The following is a 25682-nucleotide window of genomic DNA, read 5'->3' as shown; positions in this document are numbered from 1 at the left end:
AATATAAATAATTAAAAAAGGGTATGTGGATCTCCTACCACCAGTTAAAGACAACATACATCTCTAGTGGTATCGATTCCTATGTGAAATTGAAGTAGTCATTCCATGTACACCTTGTTTTCTAATTACATAAACAAATATGAGTAACCAAACATAAAAATGTTATCTTTATGTAGGAAAAATATTTTACTTAACTAACAAATTAAATAATATAAGTTTAAGAGTTATGAGTTTCAAAACATTAATATTTTTATTAATCAATCAATTAAGTAACACATGTTGAAATTTTTACAATCATTATTAAAAAAACATTTGAAATATTAGATTTTAAATGAATTTTGGTTGAAGTGTTTTGACCTCTATTATAATATATATATATATATATATATATATATATATATATATATATATATATATATAGAGAGAGAGAGAGAGAGGGAGAGAGAGAAATGGAAAGTATAACATATGTATGTGTTTTAATTAATTATCTTTTTGAAACGGTACAATTACAAAACAAAAAAAAACATATTTAAAATATTTTCGACATCACCCTATATAACATATGATCAATATATTAACGATTAAACCACAATATACAACGACTGTATTACAATAATCCAAAAACGAAGCAAATATAAAAACGAATTAGTATAACAAACTTACAAATTAAAAGCTCTAATATAATAGTATATCTCCAAAAGTGGTTATAAGACCTCAACCCAACATAAAAACATTTAAGTTTGTTTTCTTTTTGAAATTTGTATATGATTTGTATGCATGTTTTTCCAAAAGATTGGTCTTTTTATAGTAAACTTTTCACTAAATGCTAATTAAACATAATATAAGTTATAAAACTTTTAAGTGTTAAATCATAATTAATAAAACTTTTGAGTTGCATTAGTTAAAAAATGGGGTTTTAAATGAATGTGGTTTGAGGAAGTTAAAAAGGGGGGTTTCAAATGCATGAAATTCAAGAAAAAATGATACCTTATAAGTATGTATGATATATATATATATATATATATATATATATATATATATATATATATATATGATTAAATGTGAACTCTAAATATAGTGTGACTTTTTATCAAATGGGAAGCGTCCAATTAAAACAATCTATGGTTTTAGATTCTATAGTATTTTCGTAAATATATGATAATGAAATAATCGGTTTTTTTAAAATAAAACCCTTACAAGGGGAATTTTAGTCTATTAACATATATTTAAAAAAAATAATTATTTATCTCCTAATTTCGTGGGATTTTATTAAATACTTATAGGTGTACAATGAACACTTAGGTGACCTTTCGGTCGCAAAATATTTCTGAAAGAATTTGAATTTATCAAAAAAATGGAATCTATAGTAATTACTAATTATAATCCAATTTCATATTCTGTTTAGTTGGCAAAAAATGGATTTTAAATCTAATTCCATATTTTGTTTATTTTTTTTGGTTGACATGAAATAGAATTGGAATAATATAAAATGATATAACTGCCCTTCTTGTTTTTGCTTAATTTTACTAACTACCATTCATATTTCACCATCCCATAGTTCCTCGAGTGTCTTGTAGTGACCATGAGTCTCATCCACAAAAGAAGTACCTCTCAGAAGCCTAGCCTGCAAAAATAACAACGCAAGTTCATGAGACCCCATTTGTTATGCAATACAAGACAGGACAAGACATAACATAACACGTTGTACTGCTTTTGGATTATTCAGGCAATTTTGGTTTATTTGGGTTATTTGGGTTATTCGGGTCATTTCGGTTTATTTGGGTTATTCGGGTCATTTCGATTTATTTGGGTTATTCGGTTCAAAAGCATAATGTAAATGTTTATTTGGGTTATTTCGGTCCTTTCGGGTTAAAACCCGAATCGAACCGGCCCCGTATTAGTATAATCGGTCCAGGTTTCGGTTCCCACTTTTCATCCAATTCGGTTTATTCGGGTTCGGGTCGGTTCCGGCCTGAAGCACATCCCTAAATGTTACTATGTCGTTGTTAGATGCATTTCATGCATCCATTTTGTAGTTTTACTCCATAAAAGTGCATTGCATTTAGGTTTAAACTCATGCATTTTGCATGTTTTTCGGGATTTTTCATGAGGCAATTTCATTCACACATTTTTGTGATATTTCAGGGACTTTTGGAGGTAGGATATTGTTGGAGGAGGTAAATAAGAGTTGCGGACAAAATTTCGGGACTTGCGAAGCACCGAGGAGCAAAATATCAAAGAAATGAAGATTTTGGATTTACAGAGATTTACACGGCCGTGTAAATGGAAGCCTTGCGTTTACACGCCCGTGTAAACGTAGATTTCTGTGCAGTGTATTTTTGCGTTTACGCGGGCGCGTAAACGACAATGTTAATTTATGCGGGCCGTGTAAACGTAAATGCGGGTTTTAAAGAAGTTTTTCATCATTCTTAAAGGGGGAACTAATATTTTAAGGGGGGGTCGTATTTTGGGAGTTCTAGGAGGCAATTTTGGGAGCTTGAAGAAGACAATTGTTGCTTGAAAACACTTGGATTTCATTTTGATTTCAATTTGTAAGATTTAACTCTTAATTTCTAGATTTGTGATCTTGTTCTAGTCATGAGTGGCTAGAACCCTAGTTTCTCCAACTTCATGCATTGATTATTGTGTTTATGACTTCAATCATGTGATTTGATGTTTGTTTCTAATGTTATCTAGTGAATTTGATTTTGTTTTAATTGAAAGTTTGATTTCAATTCTAGTTCTTTTTGGCCAATTGGGTTAGGGTTAAATCACTCATGTTACTTATATTCTATTTGTAATGATTCTAGTGTAAATCAAATTCACACATTCTAACACTCCCGATAGAACAAGTAACAAGCATTAAATCATTCTATTTGAAATGATTCTAGTGTAAATCAAATTCACACAGTCTAACACTCCCGAGCATGTGAGGAGTATTGAATGTTGTTGGTAAAATTCACACAAAGTATAATGCAATCTTTCCCCCTAATTGTAAGAGCTTGTTTAGATTAGATTGGTTAGATTAGAATTAATCAGAGAGCTTATTTTGATTAAATAACATGGTGAATGAGAATTGCTAGAGCTTATTAGCATTTCTAAATACCATCTTAGATAAAGTTAAACAAATGTCATTTCATACTTGAATCATAATGTCAATTAGTCTTGCATAGAGTTGGAGTACTTACAAATCTTGAAGTTATTTCACTTAATCATTTGCTTACTTATTAATTTAGTTCTTTATTTGAATCATTGCATTCAAGATCACCCCCCTTAATCTTTTGTGACTACAATACCTTGTGCAAAAGAGGTATAGACTAATTATTTTGTGTCTCTGTGGATCGACCCCACTTGCCTTGTACTACCTTTTAGTACAATACAATGGTGTTCTTTTGGAGTATATTGTACCCTTATATTTGTTGGGTTTGACACACCTAACAAATTGGCGCCGTTGCCGGGGACACGGTGTTACTAATTGTCTATGTCAAGATTTTTGTTAGTAGGTACATCTCTATAAAAAACACAAAAAAAAAAAACAAAAAGTGTGGCTCGGAAATGAGCACTCCTTTCGTTAAAGACCAACTTTCTGAGCTAGCCCAGATAGTTATGATGATTGGAAATGACCAAACTGTGCAGCCCACACCTATTCCTTATGTTTTTTGCTCTCAAAATGGATATCATACCAAAATATGTCCATATTCACAACGGAAATGGGAGGAAGTGCAGGAAAAGGGAAGCTACTACTGGCCAAACCAATGGAGTTATGATCAAACTCAACATGATCAATGGTGGGAAAACAACCAAGCTTGGGGCAACAACCAATGCCAAAACCCATACCAAGCTTGGGGAAATGACCAACACCAACCAACTCCACAGTTCCAACAACTATATCCTCCACCTCCCCAACAAACTGAAAATTCGAGCATGTCCTTGGAAGACATTGTCAAAAGCATTGCCACTACTACACAAATCTTCCAGGAAACAACCAAAGCTAGCCTCAAAAGCTTAGAGCAACAAATTGCACAACTTACTCAATCTGTGAGTATAATGGAAGCTCAAGGCAAATTACCATTGCAAACTGAAGAGGACCCAAGGCATATCGTTTCTACCATTACCTTGAACGATAGGAAATTTTTTGATGATCCAAGATTGCAATTTGAAGACGAGGAAGAAGAGGAAGAAGTAGAAGTGGAGAAGGATGTCAAGGAAGCTATAGAGGAGGTGTTGGAGGTTGACAAAAAAGAGGCTGAGCCACCCACTACCAATGATAAACTCCTTTCACTGGTAGAGCAACCACAAGAGCCGGAAATGAAAAATCTGCCAAACCCTTCAAAGGATATGTATGCCGAGAAGGAAGACACCCAACCGGTCATCAACTTGACCACCCTATCAAATAAGGAAAGTTTGATCACCTTACTGGACAAGTACAAGAAATGGGTCGGTTGGACGATTGTTGTCATTAAGGGTCTAAGTCCAGCATGGTTCCCACACAAAAAGAAAGTCAAGTACAAGATAAATGTTCCATTGAAGGAAGTGGCGAGAAGGTTGATGTAATGGAGAGCCCCACATACTTTTAAAACTTTTTAGTCTTTGGTAAATTTCAAATTTTTTTAGATCCCAAATGGTTTTAAACTTGTTTTTCTATACTTACAAAATGAATCTCGGGCTCCAAAAATATTTCACGGATAGCTTGGGGAGGATGAAGAGGAGGTTCTCACCATAATTGCAAGGCTCCAAGAACGATTTGGTAAATTCTTTCCATATCTTTAGTCGTTTATATTTTACTTAAAAATTATGCATTTGTGACTATTGTGGACCCATTCCCAACCCGACTACCATCCTCCACCAACCCCCGACAATTAGATGGCTATGCCTCTCTCCAAGCATCGAGGACGATGTTATATTTTAAGCTTGGGGAGGGGCATCCATCCATGCATAAATCTCGTTGCATATAGGTTGCATGTAATTTTGTACATATTGCATTAATTTTCATTTTTCTGCATAGAAAATTTTTCAAAAGCCAAAAAGATTTTCTTTCTAATTTTTATTATTCTTTGCATTTTGCATCTAAATTTTTGCATTGCATTCATTTGTTTCTTTTTTTTAAATTTGATCCAATCCCAAGCAACCAAATTTTCTCAAAACAGTTGAGCTGGTAAGTAAGTCGTTTGCCTTGAGATTAGACTTGCTCTTTTTATTGAAAATCTAAAAGCAAGCTAATCACACACGAACACGCCTCCCGAAGCTACTTGTGCAAAACAGAAAGTGAGAAGATTTTCAACATTTGAGCATAACAGCAGGTATGAGCCAATTCTTTGGGACGTATGACTGGTCTTATGAGTAGTAAATGCTCAATTGAACTCAAAATGCCAAATTCAAAAATTCATAAAAAGAATATAAAATCTCAATGGCCCGAGCCTTCCAGCGCTCTAAAAGTCTTTTCTACTCATTCCCTTTTATATACCCTGCTTGGGGACATATTTCCAACTATACCTACGAGTCTTTGCATGTTAACTTCAGTCCCCCGAAAAATGTCTAGAAGCCCTCACGGTAATAGATCGTGAGATGTCCCACAATAGAAAAGTCAAGGATGAAAATATAAAGAAATAGGCCTAGCAAATAAATTTATAAGAGTGTTATATGTTATCTTTGTTTTGTTTTGTATTTATTTGTTAAAAAAAATAATAAAAAATAAAAAAATAAAAAAATAAAAAAAATATATTATTAAGTTAATCTGTGACCTTTGGGATTCGAACAAGTAAACTCTGAGGGGTGTTCTATACCTAATCGCCTAAAGCTAAATTGTTTGGGACTGATTGGGTTGAAAGTTCGCTACACAGGTTCCATAGAAAGTCATGAACTTAATAATAACAAATAAAGCTAAGTTGTGGCCTTTGAGGTTCGGGCAAGTAAACCCGAGGGATCTCTTTAAATCTAGCACACTAAGGTCATTTGATCTGGATGTGTTGGTTGGAAGCCCGTTACACGGATTTCAAAGAAAGTCATGAGCTTTATTTGTAGGAAAATATAATTAGATAGTTTGTATATATTTGTGTTTATAGTTTAATTGAATAATATGTTTAGGAAAAATGCTTGGCTGCCAAAAGATTCCCTTGGACTTGGACTTGAACTTATGACATTGGGACTGACTGTTAATTACTTTGACTAGTGTAAGTGGTTTGAAATTTGTAACCAATCTGGGTAAATTTTAGGGAACTTATGACATTGGGAAACCTTCATCTCACTCGGTAAAAGCAAATAATAATGTTTTTTGTTGCTTCGATCATCTTCTGTTTCTAGAAAAGTTGTTGGAATTCGGAATTAGAGATAATTTTACTCCGGCTGATGGAACTCAAAGATGATGAACTGGTTAAATTAGTGTGGTGATTTGTTTTTTTTTACCGAATCGGTCATCTGAGGGCTTTAAGAAAACCTGAATGCAACCAGTTTTTACAAATCGAAGACGTATGATTACTTTATTATTTAAATATTTATTTGTTTTATAATTTATGTTTTATTTATAATTTTATAATTTTGTTAGCAGGATAATAGACTCGTACATAAGTTGGAGCCGACAGAAGATGAGATGCGTGTTGAATGGTGGATAGTTAGCTTGGCGTGGATTGATGGCCCTGATTTTCCCGACACTGAAGTTCACAGGGCACCTTCCCTAACATCATCACCAAAAAACTCCCATACCTATGAGCCTCGACAAAAGAAGGCACAGATAGATGATTCATCTCACCTGCCACCACCACCACCGCCGGCAGCTGACCCATCAACTGACAAGGACCGAATTATTAGTGACTTGCAAAAAGAGGTTCGTCAATTGAAAAATGAGCTCAATGAATGTCGCGAGCAGTTGAGGTCACATGATCAGTGTTTAGCACAGCATGACGCTACTTTAGTCATGGTTCTAAAACTTATCAATAAGACTCCCGGAGACGATTTTTGTACCGCAGAGTACAATGATAATGACTTATGGGACCACGATTACAGGTCAGGCACACCCGAAAACCCGTTTCATGACGACCTTGAGCAACCGTCTCCATTTATTCATTCGTCGAATGTAAAAGAGATTACGCGGGATCAATACAAAACGCCCCGCCATCACTTCGGCATTCAATGCGCCAAAAAGTAATGTCCATATGGTATAAGACCCCATGGATACAAATAAAAAGGAAATATGTTGTACGACAACATCCAACATCATTGGACAAACTCTTAGAACCTGCCATACACTCTTTATAAACAATGGGATGGTTTTGTGTTATTCACTCACCGTTTTGTGACTGGTATTCCGACGATTAAATTTTGGATGCGCTTATATGCAGATAGTCACGTAGGGTGGTTGAAATGTGATGTAAGTTACATTATTAGCCTGCTCATTTACGTACTACGCTTCTACTAACAACACTTACTTAACTACAAATATTTTTAATTGGCAGCACATCATGTTGTGGATCTCACTGTTGGTGGAGTGTAGACAGGATGACGCTCGGTGGACGGTTGTACCGACATCTTTCAACACTGATGCATTTGACTGGAGCGACATGCCTGACAGATCTGTTTACTCAGCTTGGACAGACTGTGATATGATATAATTATGTTTCGATTACATTAGCTAAGTATGTATATAATAAAATGTTATTTGATGTTTAATTATTTGATTATTTCTAACCTTTTTGTAGCTTTACATCCTAATCAATATACCAATTTCTCACTGGTTTTCGGGTGCTTTGAATTTGAAGACTTTCCAAATGACAATATACGATAGTCATTGGAAGAGAGACTACTTTTCAAAAACCCATGATTGGTTTATCGATATGCGAGCCCGCATCCACAGACTGTTAGTGGGTATCAACTGCTAGGTATCGAACCACGTGATTCAATCTCACTTGAGAGTTTCAACATGACCCTCGAAAAGGCACCACAAGTACAACAATAGATTGACAGTAGATGGGATTGTGAGGTGTTTTTATGATGGTTCCTAGAAGCGTTGATCACCAGGAAGTCCTATTTTATAGACGATCCAAGCGGTACATGCAATGGAGAATATATATATATATATATATATATATATATATAGGGTTAGGTTATTTTGTTTCTGGTAACTATTGTGTGTCAGAATGCACAGATCTGGACCATTAGATGGAATATAATCAAAGGTCATTGATCTGAGGGTCTATGATAGTAGAATAGGATAACATGTACCATATAATCACACAAATTTTAGCATAAGGGCATTTTAGTCAATTAACCTATATTAAAAAAGGAAATTTTCAGATTTTTAGGGATAATTAATTCCTTTATTTTTAAAAATCTGAATATTTTAAATTAATTTAAAATTAAAAATCCGATTTTATTCTATCAGAATGATAGAATTTTAACCATAAACTAGTAAATATATTTTTCGATTTTATTCTGTCAGAATGATAGAATGTCAACCATAAACTAGTAAATACATTCTGAAAGACTACACAAAATCAATTCTTGAACTAATAATATACCAAATAATTACATTGTATGATTGTGATTCATTGAATAATAACAAACATTCTGAAAGAATAACAAGTATAATTCTTAAAAAATAACAACATTCTTAAACAATGAGTGTGATCATTCTTTAATTCATTCTTCAAGCCTTTCCCATCAGGTCTTCAAGCCATTCTTCAAGCTATTTCTACCAGAAATTCATTGCCAAGTAATGTGTAGTGATACACTTGTAACAACTGCACATTAAACATACAAATAATTAACTACAATTCTATCAGAATACAACAATAATATTTTTACAGAATAAACTATTCTTGCAGAATGGTTTTGAATATTCTTAAAGAATTTGTATTATCAAGAATATACCCAACAAACAAAACATTTGAAAATATAAATGCAGGAAAAGATCATGTTAACACAAAGATGTATTTTGAGATTACCGTGGATATCAATGTACAAGCAAGTGGTTGTGGATAACACATATAAACCAACAAATTGTCACATTTTAGATCAAAATGAACAATTTTTTTGGAATGCAAATATTCCATCTCAAAAGTTGCATTCATGGCTATTATGAGCTTTTTAATGATGATCAAGTAACCTTAAATGAGATAAAAAAAACACAAAGGGTAACCAAAGATTTCATGAGGAATAAAACTGAGTTTTTTAGATTCCAAATATACAATAACGAGGGACAATAGAAATTGGAATTCAAAATCACAAATTGAACCAAAGTAATTCTGACAGAATGCATACCTTGTTAGGCATTTCAACAAACACTTGTTAGGCATTATCATCAAACAAGCCAAAATCCATTGAAAGGCTTATTGTAATCGGAAACAAAATAAAAAAACATAAATTCTTTAGAGAACATCAAAGTTTAAGTTTTTCAATACCAAATAAAAACAAAGAAGGCGAACCTGATAGGTTTTCAATAAAATATCATCAACAACCTCATAAGCATCTTGACGTGCTGCTTCATGAACTGGTCTTGCATAATATTGAGGATCATGAGGTTTACCAGGGGTCTTTAAATTGCCGATTCATCACATACCAATTTGAAAACTTGTTTTGCTTCTTTGGGTTCCCTGTGTTTCTTCTCGATATGCTCAATGTATTTAACTGCAAATTCTGACAGAATAAGGAACTAGCATCAACCTATTGTTATGAAAAGGGCATCCAACCCAATCTAAATTAAGTTATATAGTTCTGAAAAGAATAAGGAACAAAGCAAAGTAAAAACATTAAAGATTATTAACTATTTTTTCATTGAGGCATTTTATCGAACACATGGAGGCCATGACAGAATGTTATTGTTTGTAAACGAAAATTCCAAATCAATAATGATTTTGGAAAGCTTCGATGCCTAAATTAATGTATAGCAGGATATAATAACCTATATATCTGTGTAATTTTGAATTTTGAGTATTATTGAATGAAAGATAAAAGACACATGAATCGGATTTTAAGGTGACTCACCAGAATATCGATTACTTTGAGATGATAAGTTTTGGCTCCAAAAAACAAGCAGTCCACGCTTAGATACAGGTTGCGAGTAATGAAGTTGTGTTGCAAACATTTCAAGGAATGGGGAGAGCATGTCGTCAATGGGCGATGGGGAAGACTCCGTAGTGTACAGCGACATCGATTGATTACGGAGCCGACGGTGGAGAGACAGGAGGAAGAAGCGGCAGCATGCGTTTTGTCGATGATGATGAACGTGTTCGACCACACACATACACACACGAATGAAGTGAGGGAATAAGAACGACTGTGTAAATAAAAAGGGGGATAAATTAGGTTAAAAGTCAATTTGACTAGCATGATTATAGGGAATATTTATGGAATTTATATATCAAATTACTAAATCACCCTTATTTATTTATTTATTTTATTATTTCCTAAATTCCTATTGGTGCATTCATGCACACAATAGTTGCTAGAAACATTTGAACCTAACTCTCTCTCTCTCTCTCTCTCTATATATATATATATATATATATATATATATATATATATATATATATGGGTCACTGGACCCACCTATTTTTTTCTTATGTATAACTAGTTATATATTATTAAATTTGTGACATACCTTATATAATTATGGTGAACTACCCTAATATCTTTAGCAAGAAAAAACAAATGCAACTCATATTCTACCTTTTAATAGCCAAGATTTTTTAAGGTATAATCCAATATAAATAGTCCACTACAAGTTAGATTTAAAAAAATGAAAAAATAAACAATAACCATTAATGAGTAGTCAGTCCCAACGTTGTTTCCTTCTCCAAGCCTCAGTTCCCGCTTCATAGTCGTAGATAGTGCGCCACATCACAATTGACGATCAGTCGATCAGGTGCGCTGATTGCCACTTGCCACCGCGGCCACCCTTCCGCTACCGGCTCCGGTAGTCGCCCACTCCCTACCCACACCCCCTATTTCCTCCTCAGCCTCCTTATCGGGTACAATTGTAAAAACTTAAAAAATTTGTTTATACGAATCGACCCGATCCAGACCCACAACTAGTAATTTTTTTTGATTTTTTGTTAATTTCTATCAATTTCATTTAAATAGTGAACCATGTGGATTTATGTTCTAGACTCGTCACTGGGTACATGGGCTATGTCATATCGTAAACGACTGGCGGAAATATTTTGAAGTACAAGGAATAAGATGATTTGAATATTGTAATATTACTTCAAACAAATCCCTTTAGTTTATAAATTTATTTGGTTTTTGTTGATTGTAATATTATCAATTGCATTTTATTTAATATACAAACAAAACTTCTACAAAAAAAAAAAAACACATTTACACAAATAACAATTAAAAAAAAAGTTTTTAATCAGGAGGTTTGTCCGAAATGAATATACATTATATGAAGGAAAATTGAGTAATCTAACCCTTAAAAAAAAGTGTTCAAGATCCATGGTCCGGAATACCAGAGACCTCTCCGGAACCATGTGTTTCGGAAAATATGGTTACTTTAGAAGAAAAAAAAAAAAAAAAAAAAAAAACTTTGGTTATTTTTGTTAAAAGATGTCGTTTATAATTGTTAGATTACTCAATTTCCCTAAATTAAATGTAAATAAATAATCATTTAAAAAAATCAATAGTAGTAAAAAATTATTATATAATCATTGCTTCAAAGTAACTAAAAATAATGAATGAATTGTGGAATTCCATACAGGAGCCTCCCAACCTAACGAAAACAAAATGAAGAACATGGGTTTTGATGAATAGGAGTTCGAAGGAGTTGAAAAATGAAGACCAGGGGTCCAAGACGATTAATCGGGTTTTAGGTTTGATTTCGAAAAATGAAAGACCAGGCCAGATATAGGAATCGGATGGGAAACCTCATGGGTTTTGAGGAAACAAATACAGATTCTCTATTCTGGTTCGTGAACTAAACACATATACTAATACATATATGTGTCTAGTTCATTTTAAGCTTACTTTAGAAGAAGAAATTCAGGTGAATTCGACTCGTTTATGTTCAGGAAATCAAGGAATCCAACGAAGGAGATGAGGGTCAATCGATTGGTTTTGGAATTAAGTTAGTCTAATTGATTGATCTGAAAAGAAAGAAAACGGAAGTTATTTGCTTCAAAAACCAAGAGTAGATTGCAGTAATGGTCCTTGTTTTTTGGTCAAGTTCACAATGTCAGTCCAACTTTCAAAAAGTTGATTGTAAAATGACTATCTTGTATTTTCTATATACTATTTCTTTTTTATTATATTCGTTTATTATTCTTAATAATATAAAATTTGAAAATGATCCATTTCATCCCAGCCCAAAGATTGCCCCTTATTTCATATCTTTTCTTTACTACTTCATCTTCCAACCCTAGACCCCAACAAATATCTAATTCCCAAATCTTATACTTTAAGAATCTATGCATGTTATGACGGTTTTGGGAATTATGGAACCTTAATCCACCATTTTTCAAAGCTTTTAAAAGGTTTGAAAATACATTTTAAAGTGTCCAAAAATGGAATACTCATCAATGTCAACACTCGGCACAATGTATCAATTTATGTAAACTTACTCCACCATCAATCCATGAAAGCTCTTCATTTGGATTATGCTATTCTAATTCTAATACAACTTGATTTTCCTACGAACCAGACTCGTCATAACTAAAATACAGTGTTGTAAAATTCGGCTTACTCGTACTAGTACTCGGAATAGGTAAGTGTCGAGATGATTTTCTAAAAATCGGGCAAAAAACTCGGAATCGGTCAAACTCGGGTCCAACTAGGAGAAAATCAATCGTAATCGGCCAACCCGGAATAACTCATCAAATCGGTCAAACTTGGGAATTTTGATATTTTTTAATAAAAAACTATAATAGTTATTGATATTCATCTATTTTGTTATAAATTGTAATAAACTTATGACATTTATATATATATATATATATATATATATATATATATATATATATTCTAAAGTTTATTTCTTTATAATTTACTCAACCCGAGTACTCCCTGCCTAGACGGAATACTCACTAGTCGACCGACTTGGAAACGCCTAGCAACTTCTGCAACATTGCTAAAATATGAGAGGTAATTCTTAAATCCTCCTCATGGAATTCTCGTTGGAAAAATCTGAATCAAACTTCACCCTTACAAGTCGTCTTATAGGCTTTTATGTTGTCAATCAGTGGCGGAGCCACCTTAAGGCCAGAGTGAGCCCAAGACCACCCTCACATTATTAATTTTTTTTTTAAAAACCTAGCCTAGCTGCCCAGGCCCACCCTCTTCGATTGAATTAGTCTGAACCCCAAATCTGCTTTGTTCAAATCAGCGGGAAATCAGATGACAAAGCGTGCGCATTGAAAATCATCTTCCAAATTTCTAATTCTCTTAAATCTTAACCGAAGTTGGCAATCAAGCAAGCAAAGCAACAGGTTATTCAGTTATTGAATATACATATTCATCTTTCTTTCCATTCTCTCAAACTAGCATATGAACACACCAAATAGAACCCCATATTTTCTTTTTGTTTTTCTGTTTAGATGTACCTGAGATTATTGCGAAAGATGGAGCAACCCCAGAACAAAAATGTGAAACTGATATGTTAATTAACTCCTTGCAAACCTTTGATAATTTAAGAGGAACACCCTAAAAAAAATTGGCTTCGCCCCTGTTGTCAATAATTCTAGGGTTTCATGGGACTGAAATCTGTTGAGCTCCTTCCCAAATAATGAAGACCGACAAACCAATATGGAGTTGGCTATAAACTACGACATTAGGATTAAGGTGAAGAAGGTGTGGGGGTGGATTGGCGTTGGATAGAATAGGATGGAGATAGGTCCAATATTATTTAATAAAAAAATTTATTTGTGTATATAATAGAGATATTTTTAGAAAATAAAAAAAAATTGTAATATACTCATTTTACATGAATGAGGGACAGAAACCGCAAGATTTGGAAACGAATTGAAAAAGATATGGCTTATCATATTTTCGAAAATTAGATTAAAACTGCAAATTTAACCTAACCACAAAAAGACAATTTCTATAGTTTACTAAAAGACGATGAACAATGGAGTTTTGTGAGTCATGGTAAATTCGTTTAAAAGAGTTATCAAAATCAAAACAACTGCAAATCTTACTACCTTACTACCTTAGGGACGAAATTATAACAAAAAGAACTAGGCAAAAAACTGTAATTCTTTAACAAATACAAGGACCATTCCTATAATTTTCTATTAAAAAAAATATGATTGAAAGAAGCTTTCGGAAAACAACATGGTGCAAACTGCAGAGAGCTTCCTGACCACCCCTTCCTATAGTGATTGATACATTCAAGTTGCAAGGCTGCAATAGAAATGATGTGATATAATTAATCCTGCATACAGAGTTGACCTTTCATTATACTTTTTCTTTACTTTTTCCTAAAGTAATTAAAAGATATTCCTTACATATCTAAAATAATATATGATTAATCGCGAAAAGTAGTAATTATTTTATCAAAATAAAGATTATAGTACTATACTCTATACTCTACACATAATATCAAACATACTTTTGATATATTTTGATAGTAATAATGAATATTATCAAAATTCCTCATCGTAGCATGCTTTACGACATTAGTTGTTATAATAATGATGAAACTGAATGCAAGCTAGTTGTTAGTATAAACAAGGCCGTGTTGATTTTTAATATTATGTACAAAAATAAAAGTTGACTCCTAAATATTTTTTTATATAAACAAAAATCATTGATAAGTCAGATAATTGTCATAAACTAAGTAAAACAAAAATTGTCACTGATCTGTCACTAACTTGTGTCGCTAGTTTGTCCTAATCTGCCACAATCCGTCGCTAATATTAATAAACGTAAAAATTCCGGACTCCCTACACGACACGGGCCAATTACGGCCGCACATACCCAAAACAACCATGATTATAATTATATTAAAATTATACCGTTATAATAAGGAATTGTGATAAAATGTCTTATTATTATTTTCCAAAATTAATCCATCTTAAAAAATCAAAAACCCTATAATTTTTTTTCATATTTGTATTAAGATTATTTTTAGAAAAATGAAAATTACTTTTTATTTTCGATTTAATCGGTTTTTGGTTTATTTGATTCGATTTAATTGGTTTTTTAACGATTTTAATTAAGTGTAACTAAACCAAATAAGTTTTTAACTAACCCTAATTTAAATCGTTATTGTTCTTATAAGTTTTTAACTAACCATAACTTAAATCATCTTTCATCATTCACCACAATTATAGTTTTTTTTTTTTTTTTTTTTTAATTTCTTACTACCCTCATCTTTATGAAATGTTTAATAAAGTATCATCATCTAATTATAATGTGTTGTTACTTAAGCATAAGTAGTATTTATCAAAAAGTACTTAATAATAGCATTAAATAAAATCAATATATTATAATACAAAAAAATAAAATAAGTAGTATTAAATCTAGATTCCATAAAAATGATAAGCTTTTTACCTAAATGGTTATAAAAATAACATACGACAGTTATGGATTTAATATTTAATATTGGCTAAAATGAAAAATTAATTAGTTAATAAATAATAAAACTTTGACGGTGAAATATATTTATAAAAGTAAAATGAATAATTATTGAATAATAGGGGTCGATTATACAACACGCAAAAATAAAAATAAAAAACATTTAGTATGATAAATATAGTTGATAGTTGAATAATAAAAAGTTAAAAACTATCCTTTCTAATGATGAAAAAAAGTTTTTTATGGGTTACTTATTAATAAAGAACATCTCAAAATTTCTATTAGAAATACTCTTAAGTTCAAACTCTTATATTGACAACCTCGAGTCCAAATATGGATTGTCATGTTAAGATTTCCTAAGATTCCAATACGGATTAGAGTGTGGTTTCATTCATCTATTTATTGTACTTGCTCAAGTTTGTTATGTTCATATGATCTCCAGTTTGTTATGTTTTTCATTACTAGTTGTCGTACCTATCTTCATATGATCACACAAGTGAATCCATGAAAATTTTAAGAATAGACAAACTTAAAGCAATTAACATGTCTTACTCAATACCCAAATTAAGTGCAAATAACAACCTATCATTATATCCAAATATTTCAATTGGGAAGTATCCACCTACCCCTTCTTGTGTATGCTCTTGTGCATGAACCATGATATGATGTACCTACTAATCTTTTTATATAACTTCATTTTCACATAGGTTGCCATTTTCGCATAATCATTAATTTGTTATTTGCACCATTGAAACGTAGCAACTGCTTCTTCTTTTGGCCAATTTTATTACAGAAAAGAGTTTTAATATAAATAAATACAACATACAAACAAGAAGAATATGTTGGTTGATTTGTAGGTGAGATGCCAACTACATCCTATATCACACATATACATACATAGATATAAACATATGTACACATCAATGTTTCTTTTAAAATTTTTTTCTATAAAGACAACTTGTCGTCATCTAATTTTACTAATAATGCGTCAAAGTTTTTTATTCAATAAATGAAAGTCAATATTAATTAAAAATCGACATTATTGAGTTGGATTTAAATATGGATTGGTCGGTTTATGTTGCAGTAAACAAGCAACCACCCCTAACTACTACATCTTTTTGATAAGCTTTTTTCGACTATAATTCTATTTGAGTGATAGAAACTAGAACTTCAGTTTTGGATTCATTAGGATACAAAATATAATAAGTGCTATGTTTTTACAGAACACAATTTAATCAGTTTTTTAATAGATATGTAAATAGATATGTAAAGACATATCTTTTGAATCACTTTCTTGTTGGCGTAATCACACCAAGTCGGCTCCATGTTTTGAAAAAGGATGAGTAGATTTCAGTTTGAATTTGATTTTTGGGTGCGAATATTGCAACTCCATCAAACCAGGAAATAGTGATTTGAAAATTTCAACAGAAGAGAAAACAAAATACTCATATCTTTTTTTACAATTAATGAATTACTACTAGATTTTGAAGTTTGAGAATATCAATATGTATTTGGATAATTCCTAGGATCATGATTGCAATCAATTTTCCTGGGGTATCACGAAATCTGATTTGGGATAATCCAAGAAAATACAATTTAGAAGTCAGACCACTTTCAAATTCGAAACACAGAAAATACCTTGTCGTGTTGCATTCTTGATGAGATATAGAGAATCAGCTGATTGATTTTCGAGTATATAGAATCCAACCCATTTCTGGAACATTTACTATGTTCTTATATGTTAATATATGTGGAGCCCAATATTATCTCTCTAAAAAGATCCGTTGCGGAGAGAAGAGACTCCAACATATATAGTTACTTATAAGACCGTGTCACACCGATGTGGGATATACTAACCCCCCCCCCCCCCCCCTGGAGTCGAAGGCTCGATGAGGATAGACAGGGATGTGCTGAGCCACGGGGGTGTGCTACAATGGCTCCTCATACTGAACATATTCAAACCAACCCTAATCACTATTTAGGGTAATAACCCACAAATAAAAGCCCAAATCGTAAACCTTTTTACAAAAGGTAAAAGACCATTTTACCCTTCCTACTCTAGGCCCAAGAACCAAACTGACCCAAGGGCCAAAAATGGCCCAAAAGGGTTTCAGGTGAGTACACCGTGCGTACACCAAACTTACTGAACCTTCACCGAATGGGGACATGGGCTAAACCCGTTACGATGTACGTACCAGGAAGGTACGCCCAGCGTACTCATCAGATGTCTAATTCATGCCATTAAGCTCTTATTTCTTAAAGACCTTTCATCCAACTCAAAGATCTTAACCTAAGGAACACCTTAACTGATAAAGTCACCAACTTAATGCATTTGCATGGCTTAGTAAGGCACAAATCCAAACCCTAAGTCCAAAGTACACTCCAATGTCCAAAATCTCATGCATGGATAAATAGGAGTGTCCAAGCTCCCATTTTTAAGACTTAATCAACTAAAAAATGACCAGAAATGACACTCATGACATCTAGAGTAACCCATACCTCAAAAGTCCAAATCTTGGGACTAAAAGCATAACATAACATGGACTAATTCTAGATCTAGAAAATGAAACATAAAGGTACAAGCTTTATACCTTTAGAAGCTTGCAACGATGATGAAAGTTCTGGATCTAGAAGCTTGAGCTTCTCCAAGCTTCAATGGTTGACTTCTTCTTCTTTTAAGAGTACCAAAACCCCACAAAACCAATCAAAGGTCACAAACGTTCACTAATGGGGGCTAGGGTTTCGAATAACAGCTTTGGGGGTGAAAGGAGGTTGAGCATGAAGAGGCCACAAGGGGACATAAGGTGTTTAAATAGGGTTTGTCACCAGCAAGAGTACGCCCTGCGTATCCATATGTACGCCCGACGTACTCGAAGAAACACACGTCCCTTATTAATGAGTTACGCCATGCGTAAGGACTAGATTTGCAAAAATATTTAACTTAAGCCATAAATTGAAAGGTACCTGAAAGACGAGTGTTACAATTGTCTAGCTCGAATCTGCGGACATTACATCCTAGGACCTACCTATTTTTTTTTTTTTAATAATAGTGTAAGTAATACATAAAAAAATTAGGGAACTACCTTATAAATTTACTAGGACCTACCTTATGACCTTATACATATATATATATATATATACATACATATATATATATATATATATATATATATATATATATATATATATATATATATATATCAAAATGTATGAGCCTATATATTTTTTTTTCAATCTACTTGAAATAGCTCAATGCTTTAGTCCATTTAAAATGCAATACCCAAATCCATTTTTTATATATAAAAAAACAGAAATAGGAAACAAAAACGACTAACGATGAAGGCTTGATCCGCGTGCGACACTGCGACGTCTCCTCTAGCCTATGCACCTTGACCAGGTCCATTTGTAAGAGCTTTATTATAACTACTGAAATTATGTTTAAATGTTTTTGGGCATACGATTCGACCCGCACTAGTATCTTTTACTCATATTTTTTCATTATAATTACATAAGAAACCACATGGTTTTTTATTCTAGATTTGCCACTGTGCAGACATCTTCAAAATTTTATTCTTAGGTCTTCGCAAGGGTGGCACCCCTTTAACCTCACCCACTTTCCTCATTGTTAAGTCTCAATAGTGCCAATGAGATCAAATCACATATTAGACTCCATAATCAACAAAAGAAATCCTTTCAAAAGACTAGTCATGTGCCTATATATCTCATCTTTAATTTTTGTAATACTTGTGATTTGGGTTAGACGGTTTTGGCCCCAAAGTGTGAAAACTGTCACTTTTAGAATTAATTGTTAAACCGGGTGTAATAGAATTAACGAAGATGTTGATACAAGATAGAAACTTTCCATAGTAAGGGATATTGGAAAAGTCAAACTACATTGCTAATTTAATACTCAAATCGTAATTGTTACGAACGCAAGAATTTTGTGGGTTGTTTTGATTACCAATTCTTATAAAAGAGTTAAGTTTAACTAATTATAGTTTGCGGGATCTATCTAAATGAAATTACTTAGTGATTCTTAAATAAAAGACATGAACTACAAAATGGTAGGAAAAATCTCTTAATTCCAGTGTGATCATTTCAAAAGAATAACTCATTAAGTCATTTGTTCTTTGTTATGATGTCCTTGAGGCATTGAGAGAAAAGAAGAGAATATAAGGAAAATTGGTTGAGCTTTTGTGAGGAATCATGTTAGTATTCCATAGATTTTCGGATTCAATATTTGAAGTCTAAAAAAATTTGGTTGCATGGTAAGATAATACTCCATCCGTCCCAAAATTATTGTCCACAGACAAAAAACACACAAATTAAAGAAACATTAATTATCACTAACTTTATATAATAAAATGACAGTTTTGTCCTTACTTTGCATTTAATGTTCCATTAAATGTTTAGTTGATTAAGTAATAATGAGGGGGTATTTTGGTAAAAATTTTATTTATTTTTAGAAGTTGACTATTATTTTGGAACAAACCAAAAAGGAAAGATAGACTATAATTTTGGGACGGAGGGAGTACCTTCTAAATACATGATATTTTAGTGAATTACCCATAAAATAATACCAAATCATCATATTTTATTTGATGAATCTGTTTTAAAAATTATAATTAACATAATGTGTAATGTGCATAATAAAAATTAAATAATTTAACTTTGACAAACTAAAAAAAAAAAAAAGACCAAAGAAAAAGACAAGCTCATTTGTTTGACAAAATTGCAGATCCGACAAGCACTCATCAGTCTTAAAGATGGAAGCCGCCCCACGTCATATATAACACTTTCCTCACCTAAACCCTGTTCATCTTTCTCTTTCATCGTGCTCTCTTTTTTCTCTCTCTCGATATCGCTTGCATTGTGTTCATGTTGTGTTTGAATACTACCAGAGATATGGAGGCAAACGAATTCGAGCTTTATAATCATCTCTCTCTTTGAATCTACAGTTGATTCCTCTTAAATCCGCTGGTACGTTCTTTGTCATCTTCTTCACATTTTTTTTTTTCTTTTGAGCTGTATGGTTTGCTAGGAGTTATCAGGCGCACCAGAGAGACTAAATAAATGCTGATACTCGTTCATGCTCGCAATAATTTAGGGTTAATTCGTTATGTTCTTCATTATATTAGTTCAATTGTTTCATCTAGTTTGTATAAAAAGCGCAAAGAACAGCTCGACGAAAACTTAAAATGAAACTTCTATGTTCATTGATGTGTATATCACTTCGAATCGCTATTTTGAGATTTTCTACCGTGATTTATTTATTTTTATCATTAGGATCTTTCAGATTGCAGCATCTTACTTCACTACTTAATCTGATTCATAATCTTGTGGCTGCAGGTTTGCCTGTTCATTTTAATATCATAAAGTTCGACCTTGAAGTGGGCTCTTTTCTGGGGTATATACTCTTTAGAGAAATCGATTGAAAAGGACATTGTCCTCTTTAGATTGTTGTTTTCTGTAAATCCAAACGAACATTGTCAACTGAGCTTCAAATCAAATTGACTGCTTATTTCTTCAACATCATCTCATCTTGTGACAGAAAATCTGATATCGGTTCTTGGTGACAATCTCTGAATTAGATTCTTAAGAAAGAGAGCAAAACTGAAAGGTCTTTTATCAGATATGCGCTGTGTCTTAATGGTTTCCTCAGGGCCTCCAATAAAAAAACGGTCTGGTTTGCGGATTAAACAAGCAGGGAGAGGTTCATATCGGGGTAGTTAGCTGTAATTGTTCTTTTAGATTATTTTGATCCAAGTTAATCTTTGCTGTATTGGGTGAGTTTATAATATATATTGAAGAAATAAGATATGGGGACTACACCTTTAAGGAGGTTCCTACAGAGTCTTTGCAACAATTCTTGCTGGAATTATGCTGTATTTTGGAGGCTTCAGCAACAAAGCCAAATGTATGTCCTTCTTTTCCTCTTTCCATATATGAATCAGAAAGTTCTTAGCTGTATCTATATTCTATCTTGATTTATGAACCTCTCTTCTTTCATTTTATATGTTTGAACTTTGAAATGGTTCCTTGTTCAATTACAAGTTAGAAGTAGAGTATATATTATTATAAGTTTATAACAAAATAATGAATAATCCATACGCCTACCCCAGAAGCCAAATCTCATTGACTTTTAAAAAAATTAAAATCTTTTCTTGTGTTATGGGGTAGGGGTGGAGATGTGATTATATATTGATATTATTGAGTGAATCAAAAGTGGTCCCTATAGTAGTTGATAAGCTGCACTTTTGGTCTCTAGAGATTTCTTTTGTACTCATTGCTTTGCTTTCCAACCAAATCCTTCCATCTATATCACGTATGACTTGTTAAAGCTTTCTATCACTTGCTAATTTAGAAAGGGTATTGTGGTCAACAATACCCCCCAAAAGAAGAGACAACCCACTTGTTTCTTTGATAACAACAAAATTCCACCATCTTTTTTGGATTTACTGGTCCATACACTCGTACAGACACGTAGAAAAAAATATCTTATTTTTATCACACATCTTGGCCCCTGTCATAGTCAAGGTTAACAGCCTCCTAAATTGATTCATATAAAAAAATGGATCATTCTTTTAATATTAATCTTTGTAATCATTTTTAACACATCAACTATTTCTAAAATTCAAAAAGGAAAAGTCAAAGAAAGTGTTGATGGGCGATTTAAATCACAAATTCACAATATCCCCATATTCTACCATTATGTTGTTTTGATCATGTGAATGTATACACTATTTTTTCATCAATATAATACAATGTTTGTCTACATTTTTTAGACTTTTGATGTGGGAAGATGGATATTTTGACACAATGAAAGTTCAAGATTCCATGGAAGACTTATTTGCTGAGACAATGTTCAGAAACATAGAAGAAACATCTTCACATAACACATATAATGGATCTTCAGGTGGAGATGCAGTTGAAACAGCAGTTGCTTACATGTCAACCTTTCAGTATGCATTAGGTGAAGGGTAAGTCTTCTTTTGTCCCATTTTCTGTATGTATTGTTTAAAGAATAACCCTTTTGGCCTTTTGTATGCACTTACATAAATTTCTTAAAAAATGTCAAAAACATTTTAAGTGATGAAAGTTAATGTGAACCACTTGTAGGGTTGTTGGTGATGTAGCATATACAGGGAACTCTCACTGGATTTATGCAAACACTCCAGTTCCTGAGGTGAGTTTCAAACTCCAAGTCATGAATTACCAAAAGTAAATTTAGTACTAAATTTACCATTTTACCCTTCCATTGGCAGCATCCAGATGAATGGTTATTTCAGTTTGCTGCAGGTGTCAAGGTATTCATTATTGACTATTTTTGTGCTTTCAATTCTTTACTTTTTTTTTTACTGATAATTTCTTGATTTCTACCCTGCAGACTATTTTACTTTTGCCTGTTACTCCACATGGAGTTCTACAACTCGGGTCATTACAACACGTATGTATTCATTCATTCCTTCATGTCATGTTAATTTCTGCCAGCTGGCACCTTATTATATATACACTTTCATCTATTGATCTAATCTACAATGAATCTTCCAGCTTCCTGAGGATGCACAAATGTCCAACTATATCAAAAACGAATTTTTCACACATCAAGATTTCATGAGTTATTCTGATACCTTTTCAACAAACCAACAATTTCCATTTCCATCTCAATCATCATCATCATTCATGATGCAAAGCTTCAATGAGTTCCCATCATTCATGGAGAACAACAACAAGAGTTCTGACGAAGTCAACTGGTCAAACCACAATGGACCTATAATCAGTGATGTGGGCCCGTTCTTAAGCTTCCCTAAAGAATGTGAGCTGCATAAAGCTCTCGGGCCCGCTTTCATGGGGCCCACGGATGATTCTTTCCAGAATCTTTCCATTGGTGATGATAGTAAAAGTGAAAGTAAAAGTAAAAGTAAAACCAATGGAATGGTTTTTTACAATGAGAATGTGGAAAGTCTTTTGGGAAATATGAATCCTTGTATCCAAACGAGTGGTGAAAGTTCACTTAGTAATTCATTTGGCCAATTTACTTCTTTGACAAAAAGAAAAAATATAAATGAAAACGAAAATGGTGGATTTGAGGGAGAGAGTTCAGTATTTATTAATGACCATTTAGTCCCCGGGGTTTTGAGCAGGGTGACAAGTCATAATGATAGTTGTTCACCTTCTGCTATTTCATATGAGGGTGTAGGTGATGTAGTGAAAGAGGAAGAAGAGCAAAAGAGTAAAGGGGCAAAACCGTCAATTGCCAATAAAAAAAGGGGGAAACCGGGTTCTAAACAGAAAGCTAGACCTCGAGACAGACAATTGATTCAGGATCGGCTCAAGGACTTGCGGGAACTTGTTCCAGATGGAGCAAAGGTTCTTCTTCTTCTTTAAATTACTAAATTGCCCTTCTGTGTCATATCCTAATTTCATTTAAATTTCAGTGTAGCATTGATGGTCTGTTGGATAGAACAGTAAAACACATGCTCTTTTTAAAAAGTGTTGGTGATCGTGCTAGCAAGTTGAGGCAGTGTGTTCAACCAGAGGTAAGTCTATTAATATTTATATATATTTTTGTATTCATATCTTGTTGCATAATAAAATATTTAATGCACACAATCTAATGAGTGGATGATCTTCAGGGTGAGGGAAGCATTCAGACAAATGATATAACATCTGAAGAAAAAGGTGGTAAAAATGGGGCAAGTTGGGCATTTGAATTGGGAGGTGATCTGAAAGTATGCCCAATAATTGTTGAAGATCTTCAATACCCTGGTCACATGATTATAGAGGTTCATATATTTGCACTTCTTAAGATACAAATTTACATATACTTTTGGCACACAAAATAGTTGAAAATATTTTTGACATAAATTCACAAATTTACAAATATTTTTTTATAACAGATGATATGTGATGAGAGTAGTCGATTCCTTGAGATTGCTGAGGTGATACATGGCCTGGACCTCACAATTTTAAACGGCGGGACTCAGAGGCGTTCGGACAACACGTGGGCCCGCTACATTGTTGAGGCATGACCTTTCTTTTAATTTTAAAATTATGACTTTCCATTTAAATTAAACCGGACTTGATATGACATGACATGACAAGTTGTACTGTGTTTGGTATGCATTGGACTGAGACGGACAGTCTGACACGGATGTTAATCAGACAAAAATTGCAATTTTTTGTCCCACTCGAAAAGGTGGGATGTACAAAAAACGTGAATGCCCTCTTCATCCTCCTAGTTGATAATAGCCCTAGGAAGCTTATCCAGTCCTGTGTGTGTGAGGACAATACTACTTTCTAGGACTATTTCTGAAAATGAGGACGAGGAGGGCATTTACGTCTTTTGCACATACGAGAGATCGAGAGCGAGTCCCTATCCCACCTTTTCGAGTGGGACAAAAAATTGCAATTTTTGTCTCATTGACATCCGCGTCAGACTGTCGGTCCCAGTCCAATGCAATCCAAACACAGTACAACTTGGTTTGTCCTGTCCAGTATACGATAGATTATGATTTGATTTTGGAAGGTGATATATAATTTTATATATATGCAGGCTCCAAGGGGATTTCACAGATTGGATATTTTTTGGCCATTGATGAAGCTTCTGCAACAGCAACAACATAGTCCGATATCTAGCAAAATTTGATGTCATCCGCATTCCCAATTATGATTTTGTGTTTTGTATTGGTAATTATAAACAGGTACTTGACTGTTGATTTGATTTCTAGTATAAAACCTAGTGGCATCGTAGAGATGCACATGACTGAGCCTTCTGACAACCTGTAACGTTAGTTCTTGTGAAGGTAGAGAGGTTCACATCATGGGGAGTGATGTTATGTAGAAAATGATTATATGATATTAGATAATTAATTGTAATAAATAATGCTTGAATGTTTTTTTTTTGTTGTTTGAATATGATACACTCATAAGAAAGGTCTTGGATACAAATCTTAGCACGGGCACTATTTTACAATCATTAGCTAACAGTTTTACAGATATCAAGAAACATGTAATGTTTAGTTCAATTCTCATCTCTTTCAATTGGTGATATTACTGATTAGTGAAGGTGTCAAAATAGAAGAATCAAAATGGGCAACTTTTTGTAGATAGGGACATAGGGTTGACAAACACATTCTCTTTGTGTAATTTTGCGGATTTTTTTAATAAATAATTAACAT

At 33.1% G+C, this 25682-nt stretch overlaps 1 protein-coding gene across 1 annotated transcript; it reads left to right on the top strand.

Annotated features, from left to right (window-relative positions):
* Positions 1-20315: 20315 nt before the first annotated feature.
* LOC145111088 (transcription factor LHW-like) lies at positions 20316-25406 on the top strand. Its single transcript, XM_079047388.1, has 11 exons — positions 20316-20481; positions 20851-21418; positions 22287-22481; positions 22621-22687; positions 22767-22808; positions 22889-22948; positions 23053-23871; positions 23940-24041; positions 24138-24287; positions 24402-24527; positions 25058-25406. Exons 2-11 carry the CDS (start codon positions 21321-21323, stop codon positions 25148-25150), a joined length of 1752 nt encoding a protein of 583 aa, XP_078903514.1. The 5' UTR covers positions 20316-20481; positions 20851-21320; the 3' UTR covers positions 25151-25406.
* The last annotated feature ends 276 nt before the right edge of the window (positions 25407-25682 follow it).

Source organism: Lactuca virosa, chromosome 5 (genome assembly GCF_052849685.1).
Source record: "Lactuca virosa cultivar CGN04683 chromosome 5, Lactuca_virosa_CGN04683_v6, whole genome shotgun sequence".
Classification (NCBI taxonomy): Eukaryota; Viridiplantae; Streptophyta; class Magnoliopsida; order Asterales; family Asteraceae; genus Lactuca; species Lactuca virosa.
This window is presented reverse-complemented; position numbering and strand designations above follow the sequence as displayed.

Bases quoted from the DNA above. Each gene is read 5' to 3' on its own strand.
- LOC145111088 (XM_079047388.1), top strand. From the start codon at position 21,321: ATGGGGACTACACCTTTAAGGAGGTTCCTACAGAGTCTTTGCAACAAT. The intron at 22,482-22,620 runs GTAAGTCTTCTT...AACCACTTGTAG, and splicing joins CAGTATGCATTAGGTGAAGG to GGTTGTTGGTGATGTAGCAT. The intron at 22,809-22,888 runs GTATTCATTATT...TCTACCCTGCAG, and splicing joins AGTTTGCTGCAGGTGTCAAG to ACTATTTTACTTTTGCCTGT.